The sequence below is a fragment of the Dreissena polymorpha genome, chromosome 7, assembly GCF_020536995.1.
Source record: "Dreissena polymorpha isolate Duluth1 chromosome 7, UMN_Dpol_1.0, whole genome shotgun sequence".
Classification (NCBI taxonomy): domain Eukaryota; kingdom Metazoa; phylum Mollusca; class Bivalvia; order Myida; family Dreissenidae; genus Dreissena; species Dreissena polymorpha.
Genome location: NC_068361.1, coordinates 20,570,088 through 20,589,547, shown reverse-complemented (window position 1 = coordinate 20,589,547; position 19,460 = coordinate 20,570,088). Strand labels below are relative to the sequence as shown.

The 19,460-nt window shown below is 33.4% G+C and overlaps 1 protein-coding gene and 1 long non-coding RNA gene across 2 annotated transcripts in view; both read left to right on the top strand.

The window, feature by feature from the left end:
- The first annotated feature begins 6,210 nt into the window (after nt 1-6,210).
- LOC127838447 (uncharacterized) lies at nt 6,211-10,493 on the top strand. Its single transcript, XR_008029812.1, has 3 exons — nt 6,211-6,275; nt 9,192-9,335; nt 9,455-10,493. It is a non-coding gene; the product is annotated as an uncharacterized LOC127838447 (long non-coding RNA).
- A 6,914-nt stretch (nt 10,494-17,407) lies between these two features.
- LOC127838444 (perlucin-like) overlaps nt 17,408-19,460 on the top strand; it is a 6,197-nt gene continuing 4,144 nt past the window's right edge. The window contains exons 1-2 of the mRNA XM_052366235.1: nt 17,408-17,584; nt 18,392-18,483. Coding sequence (XP_052222195.1) covers nt 17,539-17,584; nt 18,392-18,483 — 138 coding nt within the window. The 5' untranslated portion in view covers nt 17,408-17,538. The remainder of the gene's footprint in view (nt 17,585-18,391; nt 18,484-19,460) is intronic.

Here is a 19,460-nt window from a genome sequence, read left to right as displayed (position 1 = left end):
ATGCACTTTTAACGTCCTTACATGGAATAAGCTAAAAATGTCCATGTCCCTCACGTCACTATCATGTGTATGTTGATTATCAACACGTTAAAGCAAATGCTCGTCTTGTCTTGTCAGGAGGTAAAACACGTAGTAAGACCAAGGCCTGGAAACGCATTATTACTGACATGGAAAATATTAATCACATTTTAAAACTAATACAATAAATAAACAAGCATGCATGCGCTAATGCAGCACTCACAGTAATGTCATTTATAAAGACATACGCAAGTACCACATTATACGCATGTTATTAACAGGGGCCATTAAAACGTGCCCCTATTATACTTTTGAGACAAACGTCCCGCTTATGAAAACATTACGAACATTCTAAAATAAAACGTTTCCAACGATGGACGTGTTTTTGTATCAATTTAAAGGCGGCGGCGCAGGTAAATAATTCGGTTTTATATTATATTTAAGCAATTGTGGGATTACACACAGGCATCTATACAATTGTAATCTCTGCATAAGAAACATTCAAGAAAACAGTGTCAAGAAACTAATTAAACTGTAAACCTCTTTCTCAATTACCTAAAGGTGACCTGAATATTACCACATTCATCTCATATTGAAACCAAAGGATGATCAAAGTTATCGGATCATTGAGCGGAAACCAATGTTCTGCTTGAAATAAGGTATGACCGAACTTTTAAAAGGCCACTTGTTATCATAAATGCAAATCAAATTGAAAAATTGATAAAAATATATATGTGTTAACTTTCTAACAAAAGTTATATTCCTTTTGTTTATAAAGCGGAGACTACATTATAACGCCGAACAACAGACCATCTAACGGCCCCTGGACCGCCTTAACCCAAGCGCATCTTCAAATTTTTTAACCTGTTATTTTAATGCAACAACTTGCTAAATAGAAGGAAATGTATAGACAACTACTTTCTATAATTCATTATTTAAAGCACATTACCTTTCTGGAGGAATCGACAGGTTGTCAAACACTAAAACATTACGAATTCTTTTTGGTAAGGTAAATTAAAGCAAAAAATATACAGATTTTCAAAGATTAATGTCCGTTTTTTTTAATAACTGGACTACTTATATTACTTATTCAGTGGTCTTAATGTTGTTGCTAGCTTTTCACAATGAATATTTGTAAATGATAAGGTGTGGTAGATGTGATAATTGCATTGAACACGGATTTCCCGGTTCGATCCTCGCTAGAGCAGTAGTCTCAATATCTTTCCAAAGACACACAGTACTGATTGTGTAGAGATGACGGTCGTCTCATAACACGTACGTTTTACGAAGCAATTAAAGCTATATACAGTTTTGGTTTTTTATACAAACATTAAAATAACGTTTCAAGCTAACATTTTTTCACGAAATGACGCATCAAGTGACACTAAGGTAAATGTAAAACACCCTACCGCACTTTAGTGGTTGACCATGTTATACAAGCAACACGCACAGATGTTTCAATTTGCCTTTGTGTGTAAAACGTAAGTAATTGAACTATGTGTATTTCCTAACAAAGCAAAAATTGTAATACGCAGACCTGTTATGTACTGTAAGCATTTGTCGGAGAACATCAAATCGTTGTTCGAACTACCGCTATATGTAAAAACGTGGGATACAATAATCCATAAACAACTTGATCAATACATGAACTAATAGCATGTTGTCAAAATTAATTAATTAAGTGTGGTATGCTTATGTTTACGAACTACCGCTATATGTAAAAACGTGGGATACAATAATCCATAAACAACTTGATCAATACATGAACTAATAGCATGTTGTCAAAATTAATTAATTAAGTGTGGTATGCTTATGTTTAATGTTCGAACTTATTTGTCTATTATAATCGGCTACTGCAGGCAATATAACCATTAATAAAACCTGACACTCTACCAGTATAAAAACAATTACGTTTAGCATACACCACCAGCAACAGCAACATGTATTATCTCTTAAACATACAATTTATTTTAGCCTTTCACCAAATAACACATTACACATCTATAATTACATAGAATGTAATAAAATCTACTTCTACTTTTTCTTTTACTACCACGACCAATATGACGAAGGTCTACAGCAAACAAGTCTTTTCATAAAAACACAACATTATCTGTTTGTGAGATTTTAGTTTTCATATAAACAAATAAATAACTCTTTCACACAAAGAATTACATACGACAGTACTCAGTAATATATTCTTTCTTGTCACCTTCAACAACCTCTCCTATAGAGTTGTACTGCTCCTCAGCCGGGTTTTCTGTACGATCCAGGAAGTCATAATCGTATTTATTGGCCCTGTGCATTTGTCAACATTTTTTACTAAGACAATTATAACAACATCAGCATAATTGATTATGAGTACACTAAGAAGCAAACATGTACTGCACAAATAACGTATGACAATTCTTGTTTATAAATAACCAATTCAATTGTCCGAATCTGAATTAGTGAATGGCATTTTTATGACGTTAACGCAATCGATAAATACATTGTTACTATTGACTTTCTAAAACATATGTTTATGCAAGTAATATGCATTAAAGATAACAAAACAATGCAATCAACCATTTAAGTCTGCAAACAAAAATCATCTGTAAAGAAAACAACTAATGTGTTTCTGATTATAAAAGGCAACTGTGGTTAACCAGAAAGAATTTCATAGTACAAGCGTAAAAATATCAAATGTATCTGCTTATTTGGTATGTACCTCAATATTATTCATTATTTATTACTAGTGACTTATATAACGCATAACAATAAGGAACAATAGGACAACGTCATAATAACGTGATATTCAACTAACGTTGTGATATATATTCAATGGATACTCAAGGAACGACTTGTAGAAGTGACTAAAAAATGATTAGTATCTTAATCACGTACCACATGAATGCGTTCAACCAACACTATGAGGAGGGACGGGATTCACTATGAGCACACAGAGCGTCTTTTGAATGATTGCATTGATCTGTTTTGCTCATCTCAATGCAGTCGTAATAGTCTTCGACTTCAGAAAACGGGTGCACTTCCAACCGCATTCGTATTGTTCAGAGCAGTAAGCGCGCCCATACGTTTGCTATTGATCTCTGCAAGCAAACACCATATAAGCATGCTAAGTGCTTGAGTTTTGTTAGAATTGACACTAGCATTTTAATAAAATAGACAAGTAAGCATTTAAAATGCTTAAAGTTAATATTTTGTATTATAAAAGTATTTTGGTATTGTTAAATTAGTCTTTTCGTGGTGAAATATGAATATTATTATCGTATAACTAACACGTATTTTCGTACTGATAATTAAACTTAGGTAACGGTAGAATAAACCTTTTCTGATTCCACGTCTATTGTCACGTAAATGAAACAAGAACATATAACGTTATTTATTGAACTTAATTATTGTTCGGCATCATTGTTTGAAAAGTAGAAACAATTTTTGCTAAAGTATTAAAACAAAGTTTTTAACGTGGTCAGCCCACGTATATATTTTCGGATATGATATCACAACAGCACTATTGTTTGCCGCTTCGCATTGACTAAGCTTCACTGTGCTAAGCTCTTCTTTGTTATTTTACGTTATTCATCATTGCATTACGCTATACATATCTTATTGTGATGCCGCTGACAAAATGATCGAACCGATAAATAATACCAAAAGGACGCTAACGAGCCAACCCCAGCAACACATGATAAGATAAGGTCGGTGTATTTAGAAATGATGGCATTATTAATTTTTGGCAAGGGAATTTCCAAAATGATCAAGTTAGAACTAGAAAGTATAAAATTACACGACATTAAACAAATTGTTTTGAATCATTTCACAGTTTTATGTTTTATAAAAAAAGATGAAAATACATACGAAGCAATCAGTTCAGTACAAAAATAAGTAAAATTGTGGTCTGATTGGTAATTTGTTTTAATTTCCGTTGTATTGGGAATGAAAGAAAACACATAAATAAATATCATAAGTTTACAAATCTATATGTATTACAGAAACAGATAACTTAGAGACATACACAAAAATACCTGTCAGTATACAAATTCTTATATAAGTTTTAAGATATTAAATTAAGTAATTATGGTTTTATTAAATAAGGCGCTCTAGTAAACGCCTTACGCAACGAATTGAATACACAACTTCGTGACCATATAGCGCATATGAATATTATCATATTTTACTTTCAAATTCAAACGCGTTGTCCTTATTTCTGGAAACAAATCCAACAAAACATTCGCCACAAACACATTAATAACACAACACTGAACAAGATACCCTACGAGCTACCAATACGATGTAGTTTGATGGGGGCTGTCATTAATAACAAATCGTAAACATTCTGACCAGTTCAATATCTTAATGTCCCATAATAAACGATGAGGATGAACTTAACAACAACAACAGAAACAGCAAAAACCTACCCGATTTTGATGTGAAACTCGGAACGAAGAAAGGCGACGCCGACAGCGTGCGGATTAATCTTGACTGCTTGGTGAGAGTCTGACCTTCTGTAGTAAGCAACCGCGCATTCGCAAGGAACGACAACTTCGAAGTTTCATTTGCGACCCCTGACGTAAAGCCGGATATTTGATCCACGTAACTAGACACCTTTGTTGTTTACACTGCCTACCAATATCCACAATTGGTAATTGTAGAAGATGCATTTGTCAACATTGTATTAACATCACTCTCTCTCTCTCTCTCTCTCTCTCTCTCTCTCTCTCTCTCTCTCTCTCTCTCTCTCTCTCTCTCTCTCTCTCTCTCTCTCTCTCTCTCTCTCTCTCTCTCTCTCTCTCTCTCGTTCTCTCTCTCTCTCTCTCTCTCTCTCTCTCTCTCTCTCTCTCTCTCTCTCTCTCTCTCTCTCTCTTTCTCTCTATCAAACCTATGTTTTTAGAATGAAAACACGGCCAGTCATCCGTTAATATGCTGTGCTTCTTATGACATAGTGTATTCATTGTGCTCGATAAAATGTGTGTAATAAAACATTATGAAAGTTACTATGGCTTATATATTTATTTTCCACTCGCTCTTACGTTTGTTCACTATGGTATTACTCATGATATGAGACATTTGGGGCAACAATCAAGCATATATCATTGAGTTGATTTAAGCATTTATTCAAATATGTCGTATCATAGATGTGAATGTGAAATAAGGTGTTATACGTTTACAGTGTGTACCATTAATGTAAACTTAATGCAATTAACATATTTGGTATTGCTCTTCCCGAAGTAAATAAGTGCCGCTGTAAGAACATTATTACAATCAGTATGTTTCGCTATCATCCAACGAATGTCCCACTCCTGACACATGAATTGTGTTCACAACCAGACCATTTATTGCACATTCGATATTCTTAAGAATGTATGGTGTAATTTGTGTCAAAGATCCAGTCGGGTGTACCGGAGCTCCAGTTGCTTTTTCCTGTGGGGTTAATATATTTCATCCGGAAGCCTTCAAAAACATCAAATATTTAAATTCATCATCTGTTCTAAATGCGTAATAAATGCACGGACCGAAACTACAGTTATTAACAGGAAACGGTACACACTAAATCACTCGCAATAATTATCTAATAAATGATGAAAAACATTAAGAACGAAACATTGCGTTTTAAAAGCAGCGTTTTGCATGATTCTTTTTTGATGGGGAAATATATGACTGGCAATCAAATGGTTCAAGCCTCACCGGATTTCTATGGCATATAAATCATTATGTTTTTAAGACACACAGTGTATCGATGCGCGTTTTCATGTCGTACAGTATGAAATATTCTTGGGGTAAAGGTGAATATATTTAGAGTACAATTTAAGAAATAATATTTTCTATCATGGTTTGTTGTCGGATAACTCAACGTAAGGAGTATAGATGCGTAAGAATTAAATCACGAGTGCGAAGCACGAGTGATTTGATAACAAGCATCTATACTCCTTTCTGTGGGTTATTCGACAACAAACCATCATAGAAAAATACTTTTACGATTCTTACACGATTCTGATTTATTTTGTTCAAGCTTTAGGACCTGAACTATCTTTTTCAATACTCCGCCCTTCTTAGTACAAAGTTCACTATTTAGTGACGTCATTGAATTATTCAAACATATGACGTCCTTTTCGTTCATAAATATTTTGCAAATGACGTCACTTTCATTGAAACAACAATCGTAAAAACTGAATGACGTCACGTTTATTAAAACTGAAAAGCTGACATACTATAAATGTTAACAAGAAAACGTCAACATTGGAAGTAAGACCAAAATGGTATATTTTACGATTGCTGTTATTATTAACTTTAATTAATACTTTAGTTTTTTTTTATTCTAAAAATAAACTTCATGTGCTCTTAATGCGCATTGTGTCTGTAATACACAGAAGCGTTACAACTTTACGGTGATAAACTTGAAATGAATGGACAGTTTGAAAGTAAAATGTAAGTCTCGAAATCGAACAGATACAATATAGATGCAGAACGAGTATATGCACACAATGTTAACTATGTTGTTGAAGTTCATTTTCTTTAAATAAATGTATTTAAAACCCCGTATTACCGTGTTCCCAAAAATAATGCTCGTTCCTGGCCTTCAATGTTCTGTTAAATAGCGTGGCAAACAATATCAATAATGTGTTGTCTACTGTGTTAATGATCCATCGGAACGCTATTGACAGCAAACAGCGATGGAACTTTGACATTTAAAAGTTTGATTGTACCACCATGTCGACGATATTGCCTACTGTCACAGGATAGATTTTTCCTTCAAATATGTTGAAATATACGACAAAAATAGTTTTGTCGAGAAGATAATTCGATTAAAATTTTCTTTGTCTCTCCTCGTTTGAACAACAAATAAAAAACATCTAGCTAATGTAAGCACACATTACAATATACGTTGTATATGGTGTTTATAAATAAAAAAAAATAAAACACAACTTGTATTATGCAATATTACTAACTAAATGTTTATAATGTAATTATAGTAAATGTACGCAAACAGTTCAATAGAAATGTCAAGTAGTGGCAAGTTATGCATAAACGAAAATATTCACAAGTAGTTCAAAGTATCTACTTTTCACAATGGATACAATACATACTATATGAACATATCATATACAATATGATAATATGGAAAAAGTATTCGATACTTTGTCTTTTTAATTAATAGAAACACCGATCAAATATTTAAACCTCGAACACGTGATACAATATAAATGTTCTTGTGATACCATTGAATTTCCCAAAACAACATTTTGTAAAGAGTTATTTTGGCAAGACGTGGGTTGTAGTCAATGCAACCTATTAGCGCCTTCGTTTGTATTTTAATTGGCCGAAATAATCGCTATAAATATTTGTGAACGAAAAACCATGCAAGGAAGACCATGAAAAACATACAATTCATACTATCGCAATTTGCTGACGGCTTCTCTTTATTACTCGACGGTACAGATTCCGATTACACACTTTACATGAATACACACAAAACTCACTACTGAAAGTTAGCATTAACCAAACTACACTACTATGTCATTTTATAATAAATACAAATAACAATTGGAAGTTACCTTGTTTAGTTTACGAAACCAATTTAGAAATCTTAGAAATAAAAAAGTGTAAAAAACTAAATTTAACTTAACTATAAATAACTCAATGCAGACGTACACATACAATTTATCTGATAAAAATAACTAGTGTTAAAAATAGGTAAAAAACATAACAACTGTGATAAAACTTAAGTGATAAGCAGCTATAATACTTGCGAAGTTGTCGTTTAATTGCTCTTTTTAAATGACATTGGGCACACTTAACCGTGTAATTGCTTTGTTAATGATTTATTTCTTTGCTCTTTGTTATTAACAGTCAAAATGTAGGACATGACCTGTTCAACTTATACACTCTTTTGGAATGTAGACGTTTTGTTGATGATGTTGCCATTCCGTCGCGAGATTTATAATTTTAAAAATGGGTCGTAGACAAATACTTACAATATCATTGTACATAAATCCTCCTGATGCAAGTCAACAATTGTTTGCTTTTCTTTGTTTGAACATGTTTTTTACAATTATAATTGAATGAACATTGTTTTTGTTACAGAAGTGTGCTGATATATTTTTCCTTTCCATACTGCTTTTGCAAAAACATTTTTTTAAATAATGTCGCGTTGAAGAAACATAGTCCATATTAATACTCGTGGTGAGAATAAGAGAATTAAATGCATTTGTAGTATTGTTTTAACCAAGACATCGCAAACATTTTGCACTAGGGTTAAGGTTCTGTAAGTTTGAATTGAAATGCAGATATTACGCCGATACTTCATATTAACCGCTCCACGTTATCGCCGTTTAAATCACGTCTTGATTTGTTGGGAATGTGTTCTTGTATCCATAAAAACCATGGATTGCAAAGAAATTAGTATTTAAAAACAACACATTTTAAACGTGTTAAAATCATGCAGATATCAAACGAGACGAATAATAGGATAAAACCGAGTTTTTTCCAAAGTTTATGCTTGAAGATATGTAAAGAGACACAATTAAATATTGTGAAATTGAAACTTTTATGCTAAATTATAAATCGCCGTTATAATAAATAATAAAAGTATATCTAATTAAACGTCGGAACGAATATTCATTCTCATATTGTTGTTTCATTTATCGATTTTAACTCGAGCGAACCAAGGATTCTATGATGAATAAACTAGTACAGTCGAAATTCAACAAGTTTGTAAAGACAACAATCGAAACAATAATTTTGTATTTTACGAATAAAAACATGTATAATTATACGGTGAAAACGCCCAATCAGGATATATTTTCTATCAGAAGCATTTATGTCTGGTAAAAATTACCGAGTTCGTAAATACAAACCTCGTATATCGGTTAGCCTTTTCAACCTATTGATCTAATCGATTTAAACACGCTGAACTTTAAGTGTTATTTAAATCAGGTACGCCTGTTTAACTTTCGTTTTTTTTTAAAGTGAGGGGTTGTACAAATTGTACCAAACTACTTTACATTGCAAGGTTACAAACCCGACGGTCAGGTAAATTACAAATGTAAATTTTGAAAAATAATACATTTCAGCGTTTGTTTATCAAAGTACATTTCGAATGCATAAAAATCATTTTATGAATAAACTGTTGCTGTTGTTTTTCATTCTGAAAACATGGTACTTAAAATTCACAGACAAACATCCGAGTCTGGTTACATGGAATGGCGGTCCAGTTCCACTGGCCTGTGATACACATGCATTCTTCTGATTCCCCTGTGTCCCATACCGCTCGCGAAGGCTCCATAGGATTCCAGTTGGCAAATGTCCAAGGCTCCCCGGTAATCCACTGATAAGTCGACTCTTTCATACGTCGAAATCCACCGGTGATAATTTGGAAATTTGGCTCGTCTCCAAATAGCACATTGTAAATGAATTTATTTTCTTTTTCATCGGTTAGCACGAGAAGATGTGCTCCCATTGTCTCGCACTCCAACTTGGACGGTAACCACTGACGACGGAAGTTGGATCTGTAGTAGCATGAGTGCCTGTACTTTACCATCGGTGGGTCACACTGCAGCTGAAAACACAGCCACAAACTTTTTTTAAACTTATAAAACATCATGCGGAAAGAAGATCTAGTTAAAACAACTAATTATTTTATTTAAGCAAGTGATGAATTGATTGAACCAAATATCAAACGCTTCTTTGACAATATAAAGAAGTTTAGGTATTTAAAGTTTGGGTCAGAATTTTGGAAATAATTTTTTATTTACCGATAATTTTTATCGAACATGTTACTCGCTTGGTTTTTAATACGCAATAGCCTATTGTTTTTCAATCAGATTTAAAAGATATCCCATTAAACACAGAAGATTAAAACAATTTTAGTTAATGCTTAATTGGTGCAGTTTCTAAGCATTTTGCGAAATCATTCATTACAGAGCATATATTAAACCCTTTACACGAGCAGTTATTAAATAATTAAAAACGACAAGATAAGTAAAAAAATAAGTAAAATAAGTAAAATACAATAATATCATTACTTTTTTATTTAGTTCGTGTACGGCTGGCTTACACTGTAAGTTAAAGTCAAGTACGCAATAAAAAAACGGTATTCATACTTCAGTCAGAAAAGTTTTGCTGTATACAGGTATAAGTTAATGAAACATTTAGCTAGCATCTTCCAATACATTTACGTTTTCTATAGTAAATGCCCAGGGCATATTAGATAGGAATCGGGTATTTACAAAACCGTTCTTTAATAATTTAATCATTTTCAGAAAAAAATACGTTTAACTTCATGTTTCACCTGTAGTACAATGCCAAAACTTTGGCAAACGCCTTTAGTTGTGTATACTCTTTTTTATGATGCTGTAAACAGATGTTGATTTTTCATTCATGAATTTCAAAACAACTTTTGACAGTTAATTATGTTAAGTCCACGTATTTGTGAAGGCTTATTATAGTTACATTTCAGTGGCCTTAAAATGTCTGAACAAAACATTGTAAAATAAATGTTAATCAAACTAAAGATATTTTCAACCAGTGAATGCTCTTCTTTGTACAGAATCTTAAAAACATATTATATCATATACTTAATATCATGACATGTTTGTTTTTAAACAAAACCTTTCTTGGTATGCAACGGGTACACAACTTGTGAATATGTTACTTGACGAAGTTCAATGGAAGTTTTAATACGATTGTCTAGTACTGATGCAGCTGAAATGTCTCTGTGTGTGTGTGCGAGTGTGTGTGTGTATTCGTGGTTATTTATTTGTTTTAAGCTAATTGCTTTTCAAACGTTCATTATTAATAAGCTGGTAGAGACGCTGTTATTAAAATGAAAATACTCGCAACAGGAGCCTGAGAAGCTGAATCAACATGAGTACTAGTTTAAGAAAGAAGAAGTGTATGAAGTATTGAAAAGAAGAAGATGTAACAGTAGCAGAAGAAATAGTATTAAAAGTCGCAGAAGTGGCAAGTCATTAAGCACCTACCTCATAATCGCGCCAATCCGTGTTTATCACCGAAGGTGTGAACGTGATTTCTGTGGTATTGCTACCAATTATGCACGTGTGATCGACTTTGTTGAAAGCAATTATGTCACAACTGGCAGTATTTACGCATGCTCTTGAGCAATGCAATTCATTTTCAACCACAAGTTCGAGAGATATAGAAATATTCTTTAAGTCTGGCTCTTCATTTGAATCAAGTTTATGGAAAACTGCACACCGTGATCGTGATAGAAACGCCAGTAACACCATGCAAAGCGTTTTAATATAATAAAGGTTTATCATTTTTGAATAACGACATGTAAGTCAATGCAGCTCCGTATCTGAAGCCTAACAGAGCCGCATCTGAATTAAACGCCACTCCGTCACTTTATATATCTAAGCAAACGCAATTGATTCAAATTCCTTTATAGGGTTATCTGTTTTAAAAACCAGGTATTAAGAGGATGCGATTGGGAAGTGTTCCTAGATAATATAGATTGGTGCCAGCATGAGACGATACGGTTCAAGGTGCGCTTATTGAAAGCTATTAGATTGCCACTTTAACATATTGGCCCTAATCAATCATGGTGTGTACACATACCAGGCATATCACTTTTCAGTTTCAACCAGCTGAAATGTTATTTACTGTAAGTTCTTGTTTTATTTATATATCGTGTTATTCGTCCAATTAACAAGAAAACTGATCACAGGCAGAAGACATTACAACGACTGAAGTCTTTATTTCTTTGCAAAATTGCATGTACCATGCAATTTATTTATTTCATAAACCCGTTAATGACAATAAAAACATCAACCTCAAGTTTTATGTAATCTATTCGGTAGTAAGCGAATAAAATGCATTTTAATATCATATGTTAAATGTTAAAAGCTAAAATGGTTCATAAATTATCAAGTACAGGTGTTCAATTTGCCCAAGGGATGTCTTGGACAGGAATGCGATCATGTTGTTAATATAGAACATATAGTCAAAAGTGGAATATAGAAACACACTTTTTCAAGAGGTATTTTGTTTGACAACACAGTTGAAATGTTTGTGAGTTACTTACCGTATGTGTCTTGTTATAATTTGTTTTTTCCTTTGTTACGTGAATCAAAACTTGATTTAACTGGTTTTGTTATTACTTACGCCAACGCTTGGTAAACGCTATGATGTTTGAATCAAACCGTCATTATAATGTGTTTCATATTTCTCCGTTCTTTACACTTGATACTCGATCATATTTGCAATCTGCTCTTGTAACTTACTATAATAATATAACGAAATAATATTTAAAAGTTACTTGTACGATTTCAGCATGTCGTTTCAGATTCTCATTCAATTGTGAATCTTGAAAATAATTTAACGCGCACAATTAACAAACCTACATACCTTCTTTTAAGAAGATGTGAGTGACCATGTGTCAGCTTTCTGGGGACACACGATAGTAAACGGACATTACATTCTGGAGAAATGTGAACAGTGTGTATATATTCATGAATATATGAATTTAATTAAACAATTACGTCTGATGCATATTATTCATTATGAAGCCGGTGGATTTGCTTGATTAAATTCGTTTTTCAAAACTGTGTTGTGGTGAAAATCAAATGAATTCTGTTAAAAGATCGAACTTGCTTAAAATTGCATATTTTTTTTATAGAACCAAAATGATTCGAACTAAATTGAGGTAAATGCATCATGCACTCCATGGTAAAACGTTTGGTTAGATAAGACAGAGAGTTGAATCTTAAATAATTAGTTAAAACGCATACTACCATTCGGGTTTACATTGTTTGCGTTCATTTATATATCTGATGGAATATTATACCTATATCGTGCTGAAGTCAAGAATAACTACATTCGGATCTTTAAAGCTGTATTGAGGCTTCCGCTATGTGGTCAATAATGCACTTCAAATACAGATTACCAAACAAGAGTGCGTTCTAATCTTGGCACACACATAAGAAAATTGAAAATTACTTGACTTACACAACTGTCAACTTTGAAACGAGATGGGTTTTTTTTGTATAGACAGGATGTGGTCTTCTGGAATATAATTAATACTATGTTACAGAGTCCCTATCATTCATGTGAATGTATTCATGTGATAAACATTATCTAAAATTTAATTACGTTAACAACTACACTTACCGAATCAACCATCAACACATTAACCATATCTAAATACGACCATTAACGAAAACTACGTCAATATCTGACAAGTGTTACGGCATCGTAGTTTATAAGTACATTATTGGCGAGAAGCATTAATGCAAGCATTAAAGTCGTGCAACCGAAATAACACACTGCTCTTTGCGGATGATCATTAACAGACAAATGTAGTTTTTTTTTTCTTATTTCGCACAAATGTATGTCGCACAATTGATTGAAACAATAAGTTGAACTAAACATATCTCTTCGACGCGCTATATTGTAAATTTACTGAGGTATTTACATAGTTAACACAACTTGTTTTGAAAGTTTAATAACGATGTTGTTTAATTTTTACAACTGTTTTCTATGAACATATCGTTGTATTGGGTTAAAAATAAAACGCGTTTATGATTGAGCTTAAATTAGAAACTCACTAAAATAGTACGATCCACATTTTAAATATTTTAAATGATTTACTAAATGGAGCTTTGTCAGATTTTCATCAGTGTGATAATATATTAAATTAAATTTTAAATTAAATTAAATTAAATAATTAAACATTAAATTTTGCCCATTTCCCAATAAAACGATGGTTGGGGTTACGTTATTTAACAAAGATACTTTATTATTTGCTTTCAATATGCGATGGAAATTTGTATTTAACTTACATTATTCAAAATTGATCTTTTCCACTTTCTGGAATTCATGATAAATTTAACTCAAAGTCATACATTTATTTATTTTTTAATAAATTTCAGAACGTGCGAAGTACGAAGCTAGAACATGCGATATCATGTGACGTAGGAAAACATCAAAACCACTCGACCGAGGAGAATATTATATATAATATAATTAACCAATAAACCATGTCATATATTGAATCAATGGATTTGATTCAAAACGTATGTTGCGATAATCTTAACATGGCAATGCCTTATACAACCATACCACTAGCAGCTAAATGGGGCACGTTATTTCCATGGATTTCACGTTGTGTACACATAATATAAAAACTATGGCTTAACATAGAACATGTTGTTTTATGTAGCAATGAGTACATATAAATGGTATCAAATGTCTAAATTGAATATAGGGAATATCTGAAGTATGATAATATACATATAACGTACTTAATTTAGTTCCATAAGGCACAATGCATCCACGTTCGAATGTGGTTTGTCATAGGGTTTTGTATTACGTGCAGGTCATTAATTAGATACTTTTGTGTTTGATGACAGACGAACAAAAAGACAGACATTCGAACATTAATTCATGGTGAATTTGGTGTAAGCCCGAACATTCTCATAATGAAATATATATGATTTTAACACGACACGTTTCTTTGTTTTCTAAAGACACAGACGGAGACCAAGTAAGGGTTATAGTAAAGCTTTAATGTGCGTTGCATACTGTCTAGAAAATATTTCTGAGCAGCTGTACAATAAATTACAACACATTACACGTGCTGAAATGCACCCTATCATAGAATTTACAAACTTACCGTTTTCGGAACAATCACAAATGCATAACTTTTGTAATTAAAGCTTTTATGTACAAACATACGTATTCCTTAATGAAATTATTGTGTAGTGGTCAGTATCGTATTATATGTACAGAAGCATCTATAACAATTTCTTTATATTGGATCTTTGATATTTGGGTATAAATCTGACGCCATTCGCTTATTTTTTTGTGCGATTGAAATTACCCCACATTATTGTTAAAGGCTAGATGACGTGATTGCGAATGTGAATGTAATGTTTAGAATGATGGGCGGAAAATGGATAAATATATTTGTACTGCATACATTTAAACATACGATCTTTGATAAATAAAGTAATGTCAGTGTTGACATACGCTATATGTTGACAAAGTTTGTTTTCGAAAAAAAACTTGGTAAGGCGTAGGAATTTTACTACTTATGTTGCTATACTTCACTCCTTAATGCAGAAATCGTTTGTTGGTCAAAAGTTTCTTTGTTGCGCCTTATAACATTGGTGGGGTTTGTGGCAAGCGTGTACGGGCTTACTGCGTTTACGTTAGGTTAGGTGTAAATGATTCGTACAATGACGGATATTTTCACGCGGTAAGCCACTTTGTCTGCCATCAAAAACCTATTATTCCGACGCATACGATCGGGTGACAAATCAAAGCGCTGAAGGCACTGCAGTGTTCTTTTTTGCATAATCTTAGACGCACTTCAGTTTTCAAAATTATGTAATAGCTTTGAATATCGCAAGTTTGAAACGAACACAACCCATTCAAATTTATAAAGAGTGTGTCTTAAAGCACAGGTCGAGATGTGTGTGCACTGTTTATCCTTATATTTATATTAAAGAGATAACTTAGACAAAATAACATTATGTCTTTTTTTCACAATTGGTTGCTGCACTGGCAACCATCTTTAGATTTTTGTTTCATTGCTAAAAATTACAAGCCTATAATCATGTACATGTTGTGTATCTAATACTGTATATATTTTCTTTAAATTATTGAGCAACAATTTTGCCAGGATGACAGACTTTTAATGCAGCATTAAGCCCCGTTTTCCCTTAAAGCAGGCAATATGTACAAAGTTCAATGATAAACTGGCAAATGTCGTCGCACAAGTTGTTATTAACACTTGACTGGCCAATATCGTTGAACAAGCTTTTAAACTTTATACATGCTGTCTGCTACAGTGTAAACAGGCAGTGGTTTTCTTTACAAGCTGCAGTTGTCGTCCCTTGCGTAGTTAAAGCATGCTGATTTGCAAAACTGCCTCTCTACTTTAGCGTGAGCTAACGCTCACACAAAAAAAGCGCTGAATGCACTGTAGGTGTTCGCTGATGTAATTTTAGACGCAACTTAGTTATACAAATTATGCTATAGCTTTTTATTTTGCAAGTTCCACAACCCATTCACATTTATAAAGAGAGTGTCTTGAATCACAGGTCCAGATGTGGGTTTTTTTAATCATTAAAAAAAATATAATTTAAGCTTCATTTTGGGAAAACAGGGCTTAATGCATATGCATTAATTGTCATCCCAGTACCAGAGACTCTCTGTAAACGAAAAACATTATACAATCAGAAATGTCGTCCTTGATTAGCTTTTGTGCATTTCACAGGCTAATCAGTGTGCACAGGCTAATCTTATTTGACATGCACAAAGCCCCGTTTTCCCTAAAAGCAGACAATATGTACATATTTCAATGATAAATACTAGACTGGCCAATGTCGTCTCACAAGCTGTTAAACACTGTTAGTCATATACACCAGGGACCCGGTATACACCCACTGCAGTTTACTACTGGTATAAACAGGCATATGTGGTGGTTATCTTTCCTAGCAGACGTTCATAGCATTTGTCATGAGCCTTTGTCGTCTGCAACAGGCAGTGGTTGTCTTTCCATAGCGTAGCTAAGGAGTTTACTGATACTAAAATACTGATACTAAAATACTAATTTTGCAAAATTTGCTCTGTAACATTAGTGTGAGCTAACGCTCACACTAATAAAAACGAGGATGTTTTTCAACTGTTTAAAATGATTAACGCGATATGGCTGTTCAGGCGATTGCGCGTCGCCATCACGTTTTCATGGCGTTTATTTGAGCCGTGCTCTGTGAAAAAGAAGGTTCAAAGCATGTGGGTAAAGTGTTGTCCAGGATTAGCCTGTGTAGTCCGCACAGGTTAACCAGGCACTTTACTGTCCGCATTTATAATATTTTGTGTTGAAAGAAAGTCTGTTCTTAGCAAAAATCCAGTTAAGGCGAGATGTGTCGTCCATGAATAGCCTGTGCGGACTGCACAGGCTAATCTGGGACGACACTTTACGCAAATGCATTAAACCTCCTTTTCGCAGATCACGGCTCATGTAATCTGATGAACAAATTAATATGAATGAAGTTGACCTGATGGAAAATAAATACTGATTAGTTGTCATTGTAATACACATGTATGTGATAAAGCAGACAATCGCAGTGTCGTCTAAGGTCAATGGCTTTAAAATAGATGAATACATCATCTAGGTTTTAATGAAATAAACAAACATGTTGTAACAGGGAAGATTCCGTGCAAGTAAACTTTAAAAAGACGAACTATTCGGTCCGTTAAATATACAAAAATGAGTTCTTTTAACGAAACGTGAATGAACTAGCGTTGTTTTTCTTAGATTTCTATTAAGCATTAAACAATGTCCATACAACCGTGGTTTACTTTCAGAGATGTCACCTTATCAGGTGACCTTTCCTTACTTTATTTTTGTTCTGACTATCGACGTGTGTAAGAACACCTGCTAACCAATACGCACTATAAAGAAGTGAAACTCCAGATGACCCAGCGGTACACGCAAGTCACATTTCTATTCAAATTCACTGAACGTTAAAAGAAGTGCAAAGCAGTGACAAAATGAAGCTGACGTTGTTTTTTATTCTTTACGGATGTATGCAATTAGGTAAGTGTTCAATGGACACTTTTTATTAAATACTTTTCACTTAAATAAAAGATTATAGTGTAAGAAAGAGGCGACTTATCTTAATCTCTCATAAAATACATGAGACGCCTGTGGTATATAGAAGACGATTAACGATGCACGGACGATTCCCATTATCAAGTGGCTTAAACACAAATATATCAGTCTTAGTATACTTGTAATATTAACTGTAATATTAAGTAAATATAATTGTCCTAAAAATCACATGGTGAGTGTGGATCTAAACGTGATATGAGTTTCCCGAAATTACTTGTTGCTCTGGACAACTGAGGAGCATGGATTTCTAATAGATGTAGTTTAAGTCCTGTGACATAGATTGAATATTATTAACAGATAATGGCTAAAAGTGTCCGTCATCTACTCACATTTTAATGCAATCGTGTACGGAATTATAGCAGTTTCAACAGCAGTATAAGTTGTTAAGGGTCGTGTTCTTATCATTTGCCGTTCAAACTAGTCTTCCGCCATATGACATCGTATGCTATGGTTTACAACATGATAAAAACTGATCTTTTTCAAATATCCTCCTATTTGCATAAAGTAGGGTGTCCAGCATTTAAAAAAAAATTGGATTAAGCCCATTATTTTACGACATATACCATTTAAAATTAAATTTGTCAATACATAGTTTACGTGAGAATTCGCAACTCTCCACAAAAGTCTACGTCGCAAAAAACGAGTGTTTCTATGTTATATGAACAAACCACTATTCGCACATAAAAATGCATGCTCATGAAATAATTTAGTGTCCTTTATTCCTCACAACAGCTGCTGGCGCCTGTGCCCCGGGATGGCTTCAGTTCCAGACTTCATGCTACAAGATTGAGGTCCAAGCCGAGAAGCAGTTCACCGATGCAAATGTTGGTATAATAAATCGTTCGAAAATAGCTGATATATAAACATATACATTGTCTAAATAATGGACAGCTGTAAATGTGTTTGTAAATATAGTTGTCACCAGAACAATGACTATGTAATAGCTGTTATAGAGGATCTCATGAAGCCAAAAACATGTAACCTGATAAACCTCCAAAATAGCTGATGTGTAAACATATACATTATAGTGAGCCCCATTACATATAAAAAATGGCAAGATGCTAAGGTCTTTTATAAATACAGCTGTCACCGGAACAGTCATAATGCATTAGCTGCAAATGAGGAACGCATAAAGTCTGAAACCTCATATGGCCGTTCAAATTATTAAAGTATCAACATACCATCTATGCTAATAATAGCTTGTTTGTGGTTGCGTTTTATTTGTTCCTAAGTTTTAATTGAATATATTGTTTTTTCGCGCTGAATAGCCAAGTTACATTCATAAGCACCCATCCCTCCTCCAAATATGGAGCATTGTGATCATACTTATGCGCATCCAGTTGTAGATACCATGTTGCGACAAATACCACATGAGATTATAACCCTATTGTATAAGCTACAATGTACTCAGTCATCCGACCTTAGCAATCAGTTGATCGAAATATTTCTGAAGGTGAATATATTTATAATCAGTTACATAATATTTAAACAAATATGCACACATTTTTGATGATAATGTAATCACTTTTTGCAGAAGACAATTTCAATACGTCTGTTAATTGATTTCTAAAATATAATTATATTGCGAGGATTGAATAGTTGTAACTCGACAAAATTCGCATGCTTTCTTGTAAATCGTTTGCATATGGCTTTGAAGCCTCGGTGTTTTCTTATTTAAAGTACGTTTGTTTTTACAAATGCATTCGACAAGTCAAATGGTGTAAGGCCTTTCAAAGGAATTACGCGAACTCTCGCACACGTCACATGGACATTTCTTTGTTTTAAACTCAGGTCTTAGTAG